Genomic DNA, 13,237 nt, shown 5'->3' with positions numbered 1-13,237 from the left:
GACCTATCTCTATACTGTTTTTTACTATATTTATTGCTTTAGTGTGTGTGTGACTGTGTGTGCGTGCATGCCTGCATGCCTGCGTGCGTGCGTGCGCGCATACACTACACACACACGCACAGTGTGCCAGCTTCTGCAGGTATAATTTCTGGTTGACTGAAAACACACATACATACCAGTATGTCAAAACCAGACCGTGAAGCACAATTTATGCGTGTGTGTTTTTTTTCTTTCTGTATACTCACGGAGTTGGTCGAAGTGTGTCTGTATGCCGTCTGGCCCAGGAACTGAACACACCATTCTGGCTTTCTGGAATGTGCTCCATTTGTTCACCAGGCTTCTCTGGCCTCCTATGTCATTCTATGCACGTGCACGCACGCACACGCACACGCACGCACATACATCCATACACACACACACACACAAGAAAGACAATGGAAGAGAAATGGTTATGTCTAGGGGGGCTATACTTATCCTCAATTAACTTCTAATAGATTTTTTTTGTTGATCTGTTCTAATCAAATTCATTCAATTCTACAATCCGATTACCGGATTTAACGTCTGTATAATAGTTTTTTTTTAGTCCTGTAATCCCATTAAACGAAATCAATTTTTCATCAACCTCGTACGTTCACAGGCCCTGCAGGCATGTATGCGCCGTAGACTGTAAAAAGACACAGACACACACTTTAGGTATGTGTGTGGGCACGTGCACAGCCACACACACACACAAACAGTTACATTAGTGCGCACTCAACCATGCACGTATACACTCCACTACACTGGGCCAGAGATTATATGTTATCGCCGGGAGGAGACAGCGACAGTGGCGGCCGTGACAAACGTAAACATAAACACACAGATCCATCACACCACGTACTAGTCACAGGTTCATCCTGTTACATAACCCATTCTGGACGGGAAACCCGTTTTGGATGTTTTAACTAAGCATTATTTAGCTATTGAAAAATAGCAGATCTACAAGCTCATAGCGCGCCACCGAGTGGCGCGCTACGAGCTTGTAGGTCTGCTATTTTTGAAAAATCGTGAAAATGCGGCACAAATCTTTGAATATATATTTTATAGACTTTTTTTATTTATTTCGACGTCAGGCCTAAACGCGATAAACACAGCCATGCAGGCAACGTTAGACCATACGCACACCGTCTGTCGCCATCACGTACACACCTGCACACACCAACTATGTAAACCAAACAGGAGGAGATTGATTGATCTAAAAAGACACACACGCACACACGCACACGCACACACACACACACACACACACACACACACACACACACACACACACACACACACACACACACACACACACACACACACACAGAATCACATATTCCAAATACCTTGCAGACGCGGGCCACTCTGGAGTAGATGATCTTCCCGGCGGCCCCCTCGGCCTCCTGCGCGCGCTCCGTGAAGAAGACGTACACTTTATCGTCCTCGGGGTTATCAGTCTCAGACAACGACGCTACCCGCACGAAGTGAGCATCTGCGTGGGGGGGGGGGGGGGGGGGAGGGAGGGGGAGGGGGGAGAGGGAGGGTGGGAGGGGGAGAGAGAGCTCTTCAAAAAAATACTAAATAAATAAAAGCTCAGATGTCATGGTCATTCCTACGGGACAGTTGTGACGGCGATTAATGCAGGAATAATTACTATAATAATAATAATAATAATAATGCATGGTTTTCCTTTTTTTTATGTTTTTTGTGGCTTTCGCCTTTATTTTATATATATTTTTTTTTATGGAGGGACAGAAAGTAGGCTGACAGGAAATGGGGAGAGAGATTGGGGGGAAGACATGCGGTAAAGGCCATCGGGATCGGGAGTCGAACCCGCGGCACACTGCCAGACTGGATTACCAGCCAAGGTGCCTGGACCACTGAGCCATGGCCCATGCATGGTTTTTCTTTTGAAGGAATCCTGTAGGAATTCAAGAGGAGTCCCACAGAGGGAAAGGTGCTTTGAAATCCCTAAATGAGGCCGTCCGTTCTAGGAGGAATAACTCCCAGCTAGGACTATACTTTAGAATCGTATACTCGAGCAATCAGGATCTTTGTGAGATATTTTAAAGCGCTTAATAATTCCGCTGCCATTATGAAAGACTCCAGGAATTAATATTAAAAAATCACACCCGTGTGAAGTGAGGGGCGCTCTAATCATCGCACGTCATCATCAAGAATGGTGGTCCCTTATTGGCCACAGACATACCCACAGCCGATTTGCTCAGACACATATGACGTAAATTCTCCATTCATTGCTAATGGCATTTAATGTTTGTGTTCAGACAGAATCTACACTATAGCTGTTTATAGGAGGGGCTAGCGCCCCTCAATAATACATCATACTAATAATAATATGAATGTTTTTTATGAGGTCAGAGTGAGGTACTTTTGGTCACTGCCTTCCCTAAATATATAGTTTGGTACTGTATGGTTCCGTTTAGCTTTGTGGTATAGGAGAAATGTTCTGGACAAGACCTCGGACAAATGGGGCACAAAACTATAGTCCCCTCAGAGAGCTGATCATGGGGGGCTAACAAGTGTTGTTTTCGTCGACTAAAACTAAGACGAAAAATGTTCGTCGACTACCTTTTTTCACTGACGAAAACTAAATGGAAACTAAATGAAAACTAAGGTACGATGACTAAAACTAAGACTACATATACTGACAATTTCGTCAACGAATACAAACTAGACGAAAATGTTAGGAAGGGACTAGTGGACAAGAGATCCATAAGTCATTTTACACTTACACGTTGCATGCTGAAAACAGCAGATCTACGAGCTTGTAGATAGGCTATTTTCAGCATGTGTAAAAACAAAAAAATTACGACGGCATTAAGGCCCACCAAAATAATTTTAGTCGACTAAATCAACTGAAGATTTAGTCGACTAAAATCTTATGATATTTAGTCAGACTGAAACTAGACTAACACAAAAACATTCCAGGTGACTACAATGTGACTAAAACTATAATGAAAGCTATTCAAAAGACTACAATCTAAATTTGCTGCCAAAAACAACACTGGGGTTCTAACCAGGCATTTGAAAGAAGGAAGAGGTAAAAGAAGAGAGAAGGAGTGAGAGAGAATCTATGAGAATAAGTGATAATGGAGATAAAGGAAGATGGAGAAAGTTGCGGCTATACACTGACACCACGGCGCGTAATCAGCGCCTCAAACTGTGACTCCGCCCACCCCCTGGGGAAGTTGTGATTTGCTCTCGTTCACTGCAATGCAATTTTTCGGGCATTTTCAAAACAATATTGAGCAGAGTAGCGATTATCAAACGTATTTGAAATGCCATACGTTGAAAGATCTGTTGCCCGTGGACAAGGCACGCTACCTCCGCAAGTTAGATAGCATCGGCATAGATGTTTGTCCGTATGTGATTAAGGATTGGACCAAGTTGCATTGGCAGCCATAGAAAATTCTTACCCTAGGCTAAAACCGGATGTGACGTTTTTGGGTGTTCCTGTCTAGCGTGGTGTCAGTGTATCTGTCTGTTGTATACTTTTATTATGTAGTCATGTCCTAGTGTTTCCTATTTTCCCTAGTTACTGTTTCCTGTGTTGTCTCACCTCCCTGTGATTACTAGTTTTCTCCACCTGTGTCCTCTTAGTCTCCCAGCCTATCCCAGTGTTGATTGTTAGTTCTGTTCACCTGTGTATTGTTATCCCTGTGTCTACTTAAACCCTCAGTTCCTTGTGTTCCCTGCTGCTAGTGTATAGTTTATGTTATGGTGTGTCCAGCCCATGCATGTCCTGTGTTGGTAAATAAATCTTCATTTAAACTTCATCTGCCTGCCTTCCTGTGTGGTTCTGCACTTCGGTCCAACACCTGTCTCATTCCGTGACAATGACAATAAGTGATAATGGAGATAAAGGAAGATGTCTGCATGCAGGGAGAAAGTCGCGGCTATAGAAAGAACGAGAGACGCACCATGGGGGTCAGTTTTGGAAGCATAATGCAGGGAGAAGGCAGAGAAAAGAACGGAACAATGAGACAGGGAGAGAAATGAGAGGAGGAGTGAGGAAAAGACAGAATCAGCTAGAAGTGATATATAGCCATTATAAATGGAAGACGGCACGGAAAAAAAAACGAGCGAAAGAGAGAAGGGAGACATGAGGAAACACAATGGAGTTTACAAAGAAGAGAAAGTCATTTTACGTCATTGTTCCAAAACAAACATTAAATGCCAGTGACAATGACTGGCCAGATTTGACATCTCCACTGGGTGGAGACCGCAGGGCAGATCAAGGATCAGATGGAGTTATTACATCAACTCACTGGCCTTGGAAAAACCTCAGGATTCCCCAGGAGGTTTTCATCAAGACTCTTTTGACTAAGATTCTAGAATCTATAAACGTAACTATTTGGCTCTTGAGCTCTTCTACAGGGCAACAAGACACCCATCAGTATGAATCAGTATAAAACAAACGTATCTGTCGTGACCTTAGAGTATATATGAATAGAGACGGCACCCGAGTTCTCCTCCCATCCACTTGCATTAAGTTGCTCAAAAGCGCATGAGGTGATTTCACTGTGCATTCTGGGTAGGAACAGAGTGCATTCTGGGATGGATTGGGCCCAAACACATGAACGCGCTGCCGCTGACTATCATTGCAGGCATTCAGCGTTCACGTGTCATCGTGAACGTGCACAATGATAGTCAACGGACCAGTGCGTTCATGTGTTTGGGCCCACGCTGCAATATCAAATTCGGCCACTATGTCCATTTCGCCTCAGGGTTTCATCCGGGTGCCGTCTCTATTCATATATACTCTAAGGTCGTGACCCATCCGGGCTTCCAAAAATTGCAGGTCCAGTTTGAACATCAGCCTCATGACCTTTATAGCGCCACCAGGAGGCCGGCTCTTGTAAAACGTTTTTTTTTATCCTACGCGCAGCTTTGTGTGTGTGTGTCCATAGCACAGAATGTGATGATTTGATTGGCTGATGTATGATGATGATGTATGATAAGAGCGCCCTTCACTTCACACATGTGATTTTTATATTACTCCTACAGATTGTATGCAAACGCCACGCAAATCGGTATGTATCTCTATAGTCATGTGATCAAGACGGATCTGTCCGATTCTTCACAGAATGTCACTGATGTCATACTTAGATGTGACCTCACCAGTATGACACGAGTAATCTAGCTAACAGGATACAAAGCACAGCAGCCTCTCCAGCAGGCTGTGTTCTCCAAGACTAAACTCTTTGCCACGGATTTTTACCGAGACTGTTTTCGCCAAGGCCCTTTTGACTAAGATTCTAGAAACGTAAGTCTTTGGCTCTTGAGCTCTTCTACAGGGCAACAAGACACCCATAAGGTTTACTTGAATTCAATATTGTTGTGTTCAAAATGTTTCATTGGACGATGCATCTGAAGGGGCCTCCAGAGATACTACAGCATGCTATTCTAGCAGTGGGACACAAGCTCTACTTCTTTGGACAGAACAAAGTTCTGGATGTTAAGAACGTGAAGATTGACGGGAAGATTGACGTGAACGTCTTTGACACTGTGTCTTTGCGCTGGATGAAATCGCCTCCACTGACGCCTGGAAGAGGAGGTCACCTTGAGATTCCTTCCAGGTGCCGTGGCTACACAGCTGTGCTGATAGAATATATCGCCTACATCTGGGGAGGGTCTCCTTACTGCAACGTGCTGTATGCATTTGATGTCGACGCCCACACATGGTTCAAACCACGGGTGTCTGGGTCCATTCCAGAGGGGAGGTCCGGCCACTCAGCCTGTGTCTTGGGCATGGGCATGTATATATATGGAGGATCCGTCCAGTATAGAAACAACTACTTTAATGATATGTACAGGTTGGACACCACCACAATGGTCTGGTATTTAATTAACACCAGAGGCACTCCACCATCACGCAGATATTCACAAGATCACACTGCCACCATCATCGGGGCAAAGATATTTGTATTTGGGGGCACAGGGCCATCAGATGACTATCCTAAAAAGACCATCAATGTATTTGACACAGAGACCAACTCCTGGCTAACTACGCCTATAAGCTCTAAACAGCTTCCAGAAAGACGAGCCGGTCATGCAGATTTTGCCTACAATGGAGAGCTGTACATATTTGGTGGCTACAACCTGCAGTACAACGATATGTGGAGATTTAGTCCAGAGAGCTTCTCCTGGAAGAGGGTTGAGCCCAAGGGGAAAGTCCTGTCGTCTAGGTATAAATGGTTCTCTTGCATGGTGGGGGATCGTGTAATCTGCACAAGAGAAGGCATACATAAACTGTATGTCTTAGACTTAAGTCCTAGTTTGAAGATGTTATGCAAGCTAGCAGTCATTCAGTATGGTCTGGATCAGTCTGAACTCCCACACGACATCAGGTGGGAACTGGCAGCCTTACAAACAGAAAAATAACCACAAAGAGAAACTAACAAGAACCAAATGCAACAAGTGCTGCATTTCTTTTTCTACTTTCCACCCCAACAACCTTTGTGTCACAACCTCCCGGCCGTTGGTTTTGTTCGTTTCTGACGTTCTTCTGTTCCTCAGCTACAGGTAGCTCATAACATTAGCTTCTGTTGCCACAAGCTACGTCCGTCCAACACAACATCAGACTGCAGCTTTTATGGGTAAGTCTCCCATTGGCTTAGAGGCAGCCTAGAGGCAGCCAATCATAAAAAATTGCCTACTAAGGTTGTCTCTTATGGTCGTTATGTAATGTGGTCACACTCACTGTAATGATCCCAGGGATTCCATGAGACAATAATCCTACTGAGGTTTCTCTACAGATGTTTCTTATTATAACCTCCTCATTGGAGTGAAGATCTCCAAAGCAATGGTTTGCCAATCGATGAGCTGTTTAATGATATTTGGGGGATTTTCTGAGCCTTTACTAGGTACAAGAGAGAGAGAGAGAGAGAGAGAGAGAGAGAGAGAGAAAGAAGGGGAGTGACATTCATCAAATGGTCATGACGCCTAACTTAAGGCTGTCCCCGAACATTCGAGGTTCGAACCTTCGCTCGTTAGGGTTGGCGCTCGAAAATATGTATCTGCGAGAATGCGATATGCATAATAAGAGTACTATGTTCATGTGATGTTAATGTACTGTAAGTAGACTTAGAAATAAAACTAGCGTTGACTAATCATTACATGTGGCTCTTATTTTGAAGAGGAAGTTATGCACAGGAAGTCCGTTTCAGTTGTAAACAAGACACTTTCCCAAGTGTATGAGAGAGCAGACACATGCGACTGGTTATTTGGGCACATTTCCTAACAATGATGACTCAACAAGGAAACCTGCTAACTCCCTGTTCTGTGGAAGTTCTTGACTTCCCAGTAATAATGACAACATTGACGTGTCGTCATAATATGTCACCAGGTCATTTAGTTCAACTAGTGATCGATAAAAATCTTCACTTTCCTACATTACTAAATACATGGTCAGGGGCCACACATGTGCAATACATGGACCACCTGCAGTTGAAACCCCCTGATCTATGTCGTTTATGTGTCTTGACTCTTGAATGACTGAGCCACAGAACAGCCATTCTGAGCTCTCTGTGTTAATCCATTTTGGGCGGGAACCCCTTTTGGTGTTAGCATTATGTTATGCTTTAGCTATTGAAAAATAGCAGATCTACAAGCTCGTAGCGCGCCACCGAGTGGCGCGCTACGAGCTTGTAGGTCTGCTATTTTTGAAAAATCGTGAAGATGTGCATTACAAAGTGAACATTTTAACTCTCAAATCTTTGCTTCTGGGGAGGTCCCTGGAACAACATATTTTCAGATGGGGTTGCGGAGGCATACATATAATTTCTGGGGTCCTTGACATGAAATATTGAGCACCACTGATACAAAAACAGAAAACTGTCAGGATTTTGAAGATATTTTTTAAATTTCGACGTCGGGCCTAAATGGCTTAATCTCCCCATGTCATTATCATTCCACAGATGGCACGGCCGATTCTACCACCCGGCGTCTAGAACAAACATATATCTGATTGCGTGCCAAAAGGCACACACACACACACACACACACACACACACACGTTAAAAGCACACCTTCCAACAAAGGTTTTTTTTAATGGTAACAATTGCTTGTCTAGAGATTAGAAAACAAAAAAACAAGCACACTCAATCTGTCTAATGAAGTTGGTCAGGTGCAGAAAATATTCGGCAGAAAATGCCTATAAAAATGCATTTTCGGCCTATTCGGTTTTCGGCACGAATAGGCAGAAAATATATCACCGAATACTAATAGTGTATGCAATTAATGCATTCAAAAGAGCTGAATAAATGTTTTATGGACCCATAAATAATAGTTAAATTATTATTTAAGTTACGTTTTGCCATAACCATTTATTTTGCCATAAATCAGGTAGCTTTAAGGCCATGACAGAATATTAATCATATTCGGATATTCGGTTTTCGGCCAAGAATTTCCCTTTCGGTGCATCCCTAATATATATATATATATATTGTTGGACGTATTTGCAAAACTCTCACAGTCGGAGTGGGATTAAAAGGGGTCAATCTTGGGGGTTCAGGGGTCAGAGGTCATAGGGTTTAAGGGGTCAGGGTTCCAGAGGGTCAGACTTACCCTGCAACCAGGTGGAGTCGTACTGCTCCGTACGGATCACATGGCGGTTGCCTAGGCTACGGAAGAAGGCGGAGTCTCGGCTCATGAAGTCCGAGGTGATGCCGGCATACAGCTCTCCGTCTGGACGCACGCGCACACGCACGCACGTGCGCACACACGCACGCACACGCACACACACACACACACACACACGCACACGCACACGCACACGCACACGCACACGCACACACACACACACACACACACGGTTATTCGGAGCCTGCTTTTGGACTAACATCAAGTTCACATGAAACTGGTACATTTGTCTAATTTCTAGATCAACTAAAATGAAACTGAACATGTACAGTATAGACGTTACGTGTCAATATTGCCCACAATCAGAAACAAGAACGAAGCCAAATGATTTTCCTTGAATTTCATTACCGGCTACAAAACAGCTTAAACACTACACCAAAACTGGTCAAAAACAAAAAAGGAAAAAAAAGCTTTGATTACAAGTTGATTGGTATATTAGTAACACCTGGGTCCCTGACGAAGACCAAGTACAGTTCAAAGGTTTCCTTGGTGTCATTTTAGACACATGAAGTGGGGGGGGGGGGGGGGGGGGGGGGGAGTGCAGACTCTTCCTTTATTTATTAAGTTGACTTCCTTGTCATGCACTGAACTATATACAGTCTCTCAGCCACACACAAAAACCACAGCAGCACTTTTGAGCGAACAGTTCTTACCGACGACGGCAGAGGCCGTTCTCTGATGAGGGTCATATGGACACTTGCCCTTCCCACACTCTGTCTGGCTGTAGGACATCAACTGGTACTCTGACTGCATCATGCAGGACACAGAGAGAGACAGACAAGCGTTATTCAGACAGACAGCTTTTACTGCAACATGCAGGACACACAGAGACAGGCGTTGTTCAGACAGACAGCTTTTACAGAGTACAGAGGACGTTGGCCATCCATCTAGCTGCTTAGACACATATGACTCATACACGCACATGCATTGTCATGCAAAGAGAGCGATACAGACAGACAGACAGACAGACAGACAGACAGACAGACAGACAGACAGACAGACAGACAGACAGACAGACAGACAGACAGAGAGGTGGAGACAGAAATACATCGAGAGAGACAGATATTGAGAGAGCCTATAAGGCCCAAACCACACCAGTTGCAACTCCTCGCAACTGCCATATAGCGGATAATGGTTGCAAGGAGTTGCGTGACGAATCATTGGTGTAGTTTGGGCTAAACAAGAGACAGAAAAGCGTGTAATTGTTCTGATGTTTGAGACTGGTCAATTATAACTAGTAACTATAACTAGTAGCACGCACGCACGCACATGCACGCACACACACACACACACACACACACACACACACACACACACACACACACACACACACACACACACACACACACACACACACACACACACACACACACACACACACACACACACACACACACACACACACACAATCAAGAGTTTAAAACGGAGAGAGGGTTTTGCTAGAAATAAAAAAGTTTAGCTAGGAACTCAGAGAGGAGTTTAGCTGGATGGATGGAACTGAGAGAAGCGTTCAGCTTCAAGAGAGTTTATAGGCAGGAATTGGAAGTCACAGAATCCGGCAGGCTAACTTGTCAAGATCTGGAGGCAGAGCTGAGCCGATGTTGGATATGTGGGCATAGGGGCAGACACCACACACACACAGTGGTGTCTGATGGCTGAGCTGCTGATAGGCCAGCCAATAGGGGATGAAGACAGTATGTCTGATGGCTGAGCTGCTGATAGGCCAGCCAATAGGGGATGAAGACAGTATGTCTGATGGCTGAGCTGTTGATAGGCCAGCCAATAGGGGATGAAGACAGGGCAGCATTGTACCCTGCCGTTATCAGGGTCCAATGTTTTCCCTTCCAATGGCCCTCATAGACAGACCACCTATTAAGCATTGTTTCATGACCAACTAAGTGCGTGCGTGCGTGCGTGCGTGCGTGCGTGCGTGCGTGCGTGCGTGCGTGCGTGCGTGCGTGCGTGCGTGCGTGCGTGCGTGCGTGCAGAACAGTGGTTCCCAAACACTATGACAATTAATTATGGGTCCGTTTATTTTCTGTTTCCTACATTTAAAAGAAATACAATAAAACAAAACATATCATTTCTCTTTTGGGCCACAGGTTAAAAGGTTGGGGAACCACTGGTCTAGAACAGGGTTTTTCCAACTGATTGAGAACGAGGGACCACCACCCTTATAATCAACCTGGGGACCACCACCCTTATAATCAACCTGGGGACCACCACCCTTATAATCAACCTGGGGACCACCACCCTTATAATCAACCTGGGGACCACCACCCTTATAATCAACCTGGGGACCACCACCCTTATAATCAACCTGGGGACCACCACCCTTATAATCAACCTGGGGACCACCACCCTTATAATCAACCTGGGGACCACCACCCTTATAATCAACCTGGGGACCACCACCCTTATAATCAACCTGGGGACCACCACCCTTATAATCAACCTGGGGACCACCACCCTTATAATCAACCTGGGGACCACCACCCTTATAATCAACCTGGGGACCACCACCCTTATAATCAACCTGGGGACCACCACCCTTATAATCAACCTGGGGACCACCACCCTTATAATCAACCTGGGGACCACCACCCTTATAATCAACCTGGGGACCACCACCCTTATAATCAACCTGGGGACCACCACCCTTATAATCAACCTGGGGACCACCACCCTGACTTAGAATCAACCTGGGGACCACCACCCTTATAATCAACCTGGGGACCACCACCCTTATAATCAACCTGGGGACCACCACCCTTATAATCAACCTGGGGACCACCACCCTTATAATCAACCTGGGGACCACCACCCTTATAATCAACCTGGGGACCACCACCCTGACTTATAATCAACCTGGGGACCACCACCCTTATAATCAACCTGGGGACCACCACCCTGACTTAGAATCAACCTGGGGACCACCACCCTGACTTATAATCAACCTGGGGACCACCACCCTGACTTAGAATCAACCTGAGGACCACCACCCTGACTTATAATCAACCTGGGGACCACCACCCTGACTTAGAATCAACCTGGGGACCACCACCCTGACTTAGAATCAACCTGGGGACCACCACCCTGACTTAGAATCAACCTGGGGACCACCACCCTGACTTAGAATCAACCTGGGGACCACCACCCTGACTTATAATCAACCTGGGGACTACCACCCTGACTTATAATCAACCTGGGGACCACCACCCTGACTTAGAATCAACCTGGGGACCACCACCCTGACTTAGAATCAACCTGGGGACCACCACCCTGACTTAGAATCAATCTGGGGACCACCACCCTGACTTATAATCAACCTGGGGACCACCACCCTGACTTATAATCAACCTGGGGACCACCACCCTGACTTATAATCAACCTGGGGACCACCACCCTGACTTAGAATCAACCTGGGGACCACCACCCTGACTTAGAATCAACCTGGGGACCACCACCCTGACTTAGAATCAACCTGGGGACCACCACCCTGACTTAGAATCAACCTGGGGACCACCACCCTGACTTATAATCAACCTGGGGACCACCACCCTGACTTAGAATCAACCTGGGGACCACCACCCTGACTTATAATCAACCTGGGGACCACCACCCTGACTTATAATCAACCTGGGGACCACCACCCTGACTTAGAATCAACCTGGGGACCACCACCCTGACTTAGAATCAATCTGGGGACCACCACCCTGACTTAGAATCAACCTGGGGACCACCACCCTGACTTATAATCAACCTGGGGACCACTGTTGTGTTGGGTGGGGATATGGGCTAAGATTAGTGCTTTTGTAACACTTGCTATGCATCCCATGTGTATACATCCCACTGTTTCTCAACCAATGATCTATTTTTATTAACTAATCATTTCCTAATAATAATGACTCAACCAGACAATCCGCTGCACTTCCCCCTTCTTGAGATTCTATTAAACCCCCTTTTTCTGTTGAATTTCTTGACCTCCAACTTGTCAGTAAATGTGACTAAATTTGACTGAGGGACTGCCATTGGATTTTATTGAATTTTCGTTTTTTTCACGTCATATGAAAGCAGGGAATCATAGCTTCAAATTGACATATTGGTTGTTCAGTTTGACCCACCAGTTTTGGAGATATGGCTTATAGAGTAAAGTCTTGCAGAAAACAGCGAGTTGAGAAAACAGGCTTGAAAGGTTCACTTCTGTGGTCTCTAACATTACACCTAGCTACACGTTTAAGCATTTATTTCATATTTACATGTCGATTTCAGCTCTGACACTTATTTCAGACATGCTCTAGTATGTGCAGAGTCTGCCTGTGCTCATTTTAAAAAAAAATAAAAAGTTTTTCTCCTCTGGTGAAAAGCTGGAATTTGCGCGATGGCAGGCTCTCAGTCAAATCTGATCACACTAATGACTACATGGACGGTCATCATAGGTCGCCAGGTCATTCACTTCACGGTTTCTCAACTAGTGGAAAGAAAGTTCAACGAATCCTATACATTACTAAATGTATTGGTCAGGGACCACATCTGCAATACCTCCACGGAC

The 13,237-nt window shown here is 45.2% G+C and overlaps 1 protein-coding gene across 1 annotated transcript in view; it reads right to left on the bottom strand.

Annotated features, from left to right (window-relative positions):
- Positions 1-1,367: 1,367 nt before the first annotated feature.
- Positions 1,368-13,237, bottom strand: part of LOC306918170 (semaphorin-3ab-like) — a gene marked incomplete at both ends in the record, with an annotated part of 14,036 nt that continues 2,166 nt past the window's right edge. The window contains 3 exons of the mRNA XM_079531051.1: positions 1,368-1,513; positions 8,611-8,730; positions 9,339-9,432. Of these exons, the coding sequence (XP_079387177.1) occupies positions 1,368-1,513; positions 8,611-8,730; positions 9,339-9,432 (360 nt within the window). The remainder of the gene's footprint in view (positions 1,514-8,610; positions 8,731-9,338; positions 9,433-13,237) is intronic.

Source organism: Electrona antarctica, assembly GCF_951216825.1.
Source record: "Electrona antarctica genome assembly, contig: scaffold_1263, whole genome shotgun sequence".
NCBI classification, from domain to species: domain Eukaryota; kingdom Metazoa; phylum Chordata; class Actinopteri; order Myctophiformes; family Myctophidae; genus Electrona; species Electrona antarctica.
This window is presented reverse-complemented; position numbering and strand designations above follow the sequence as displayed.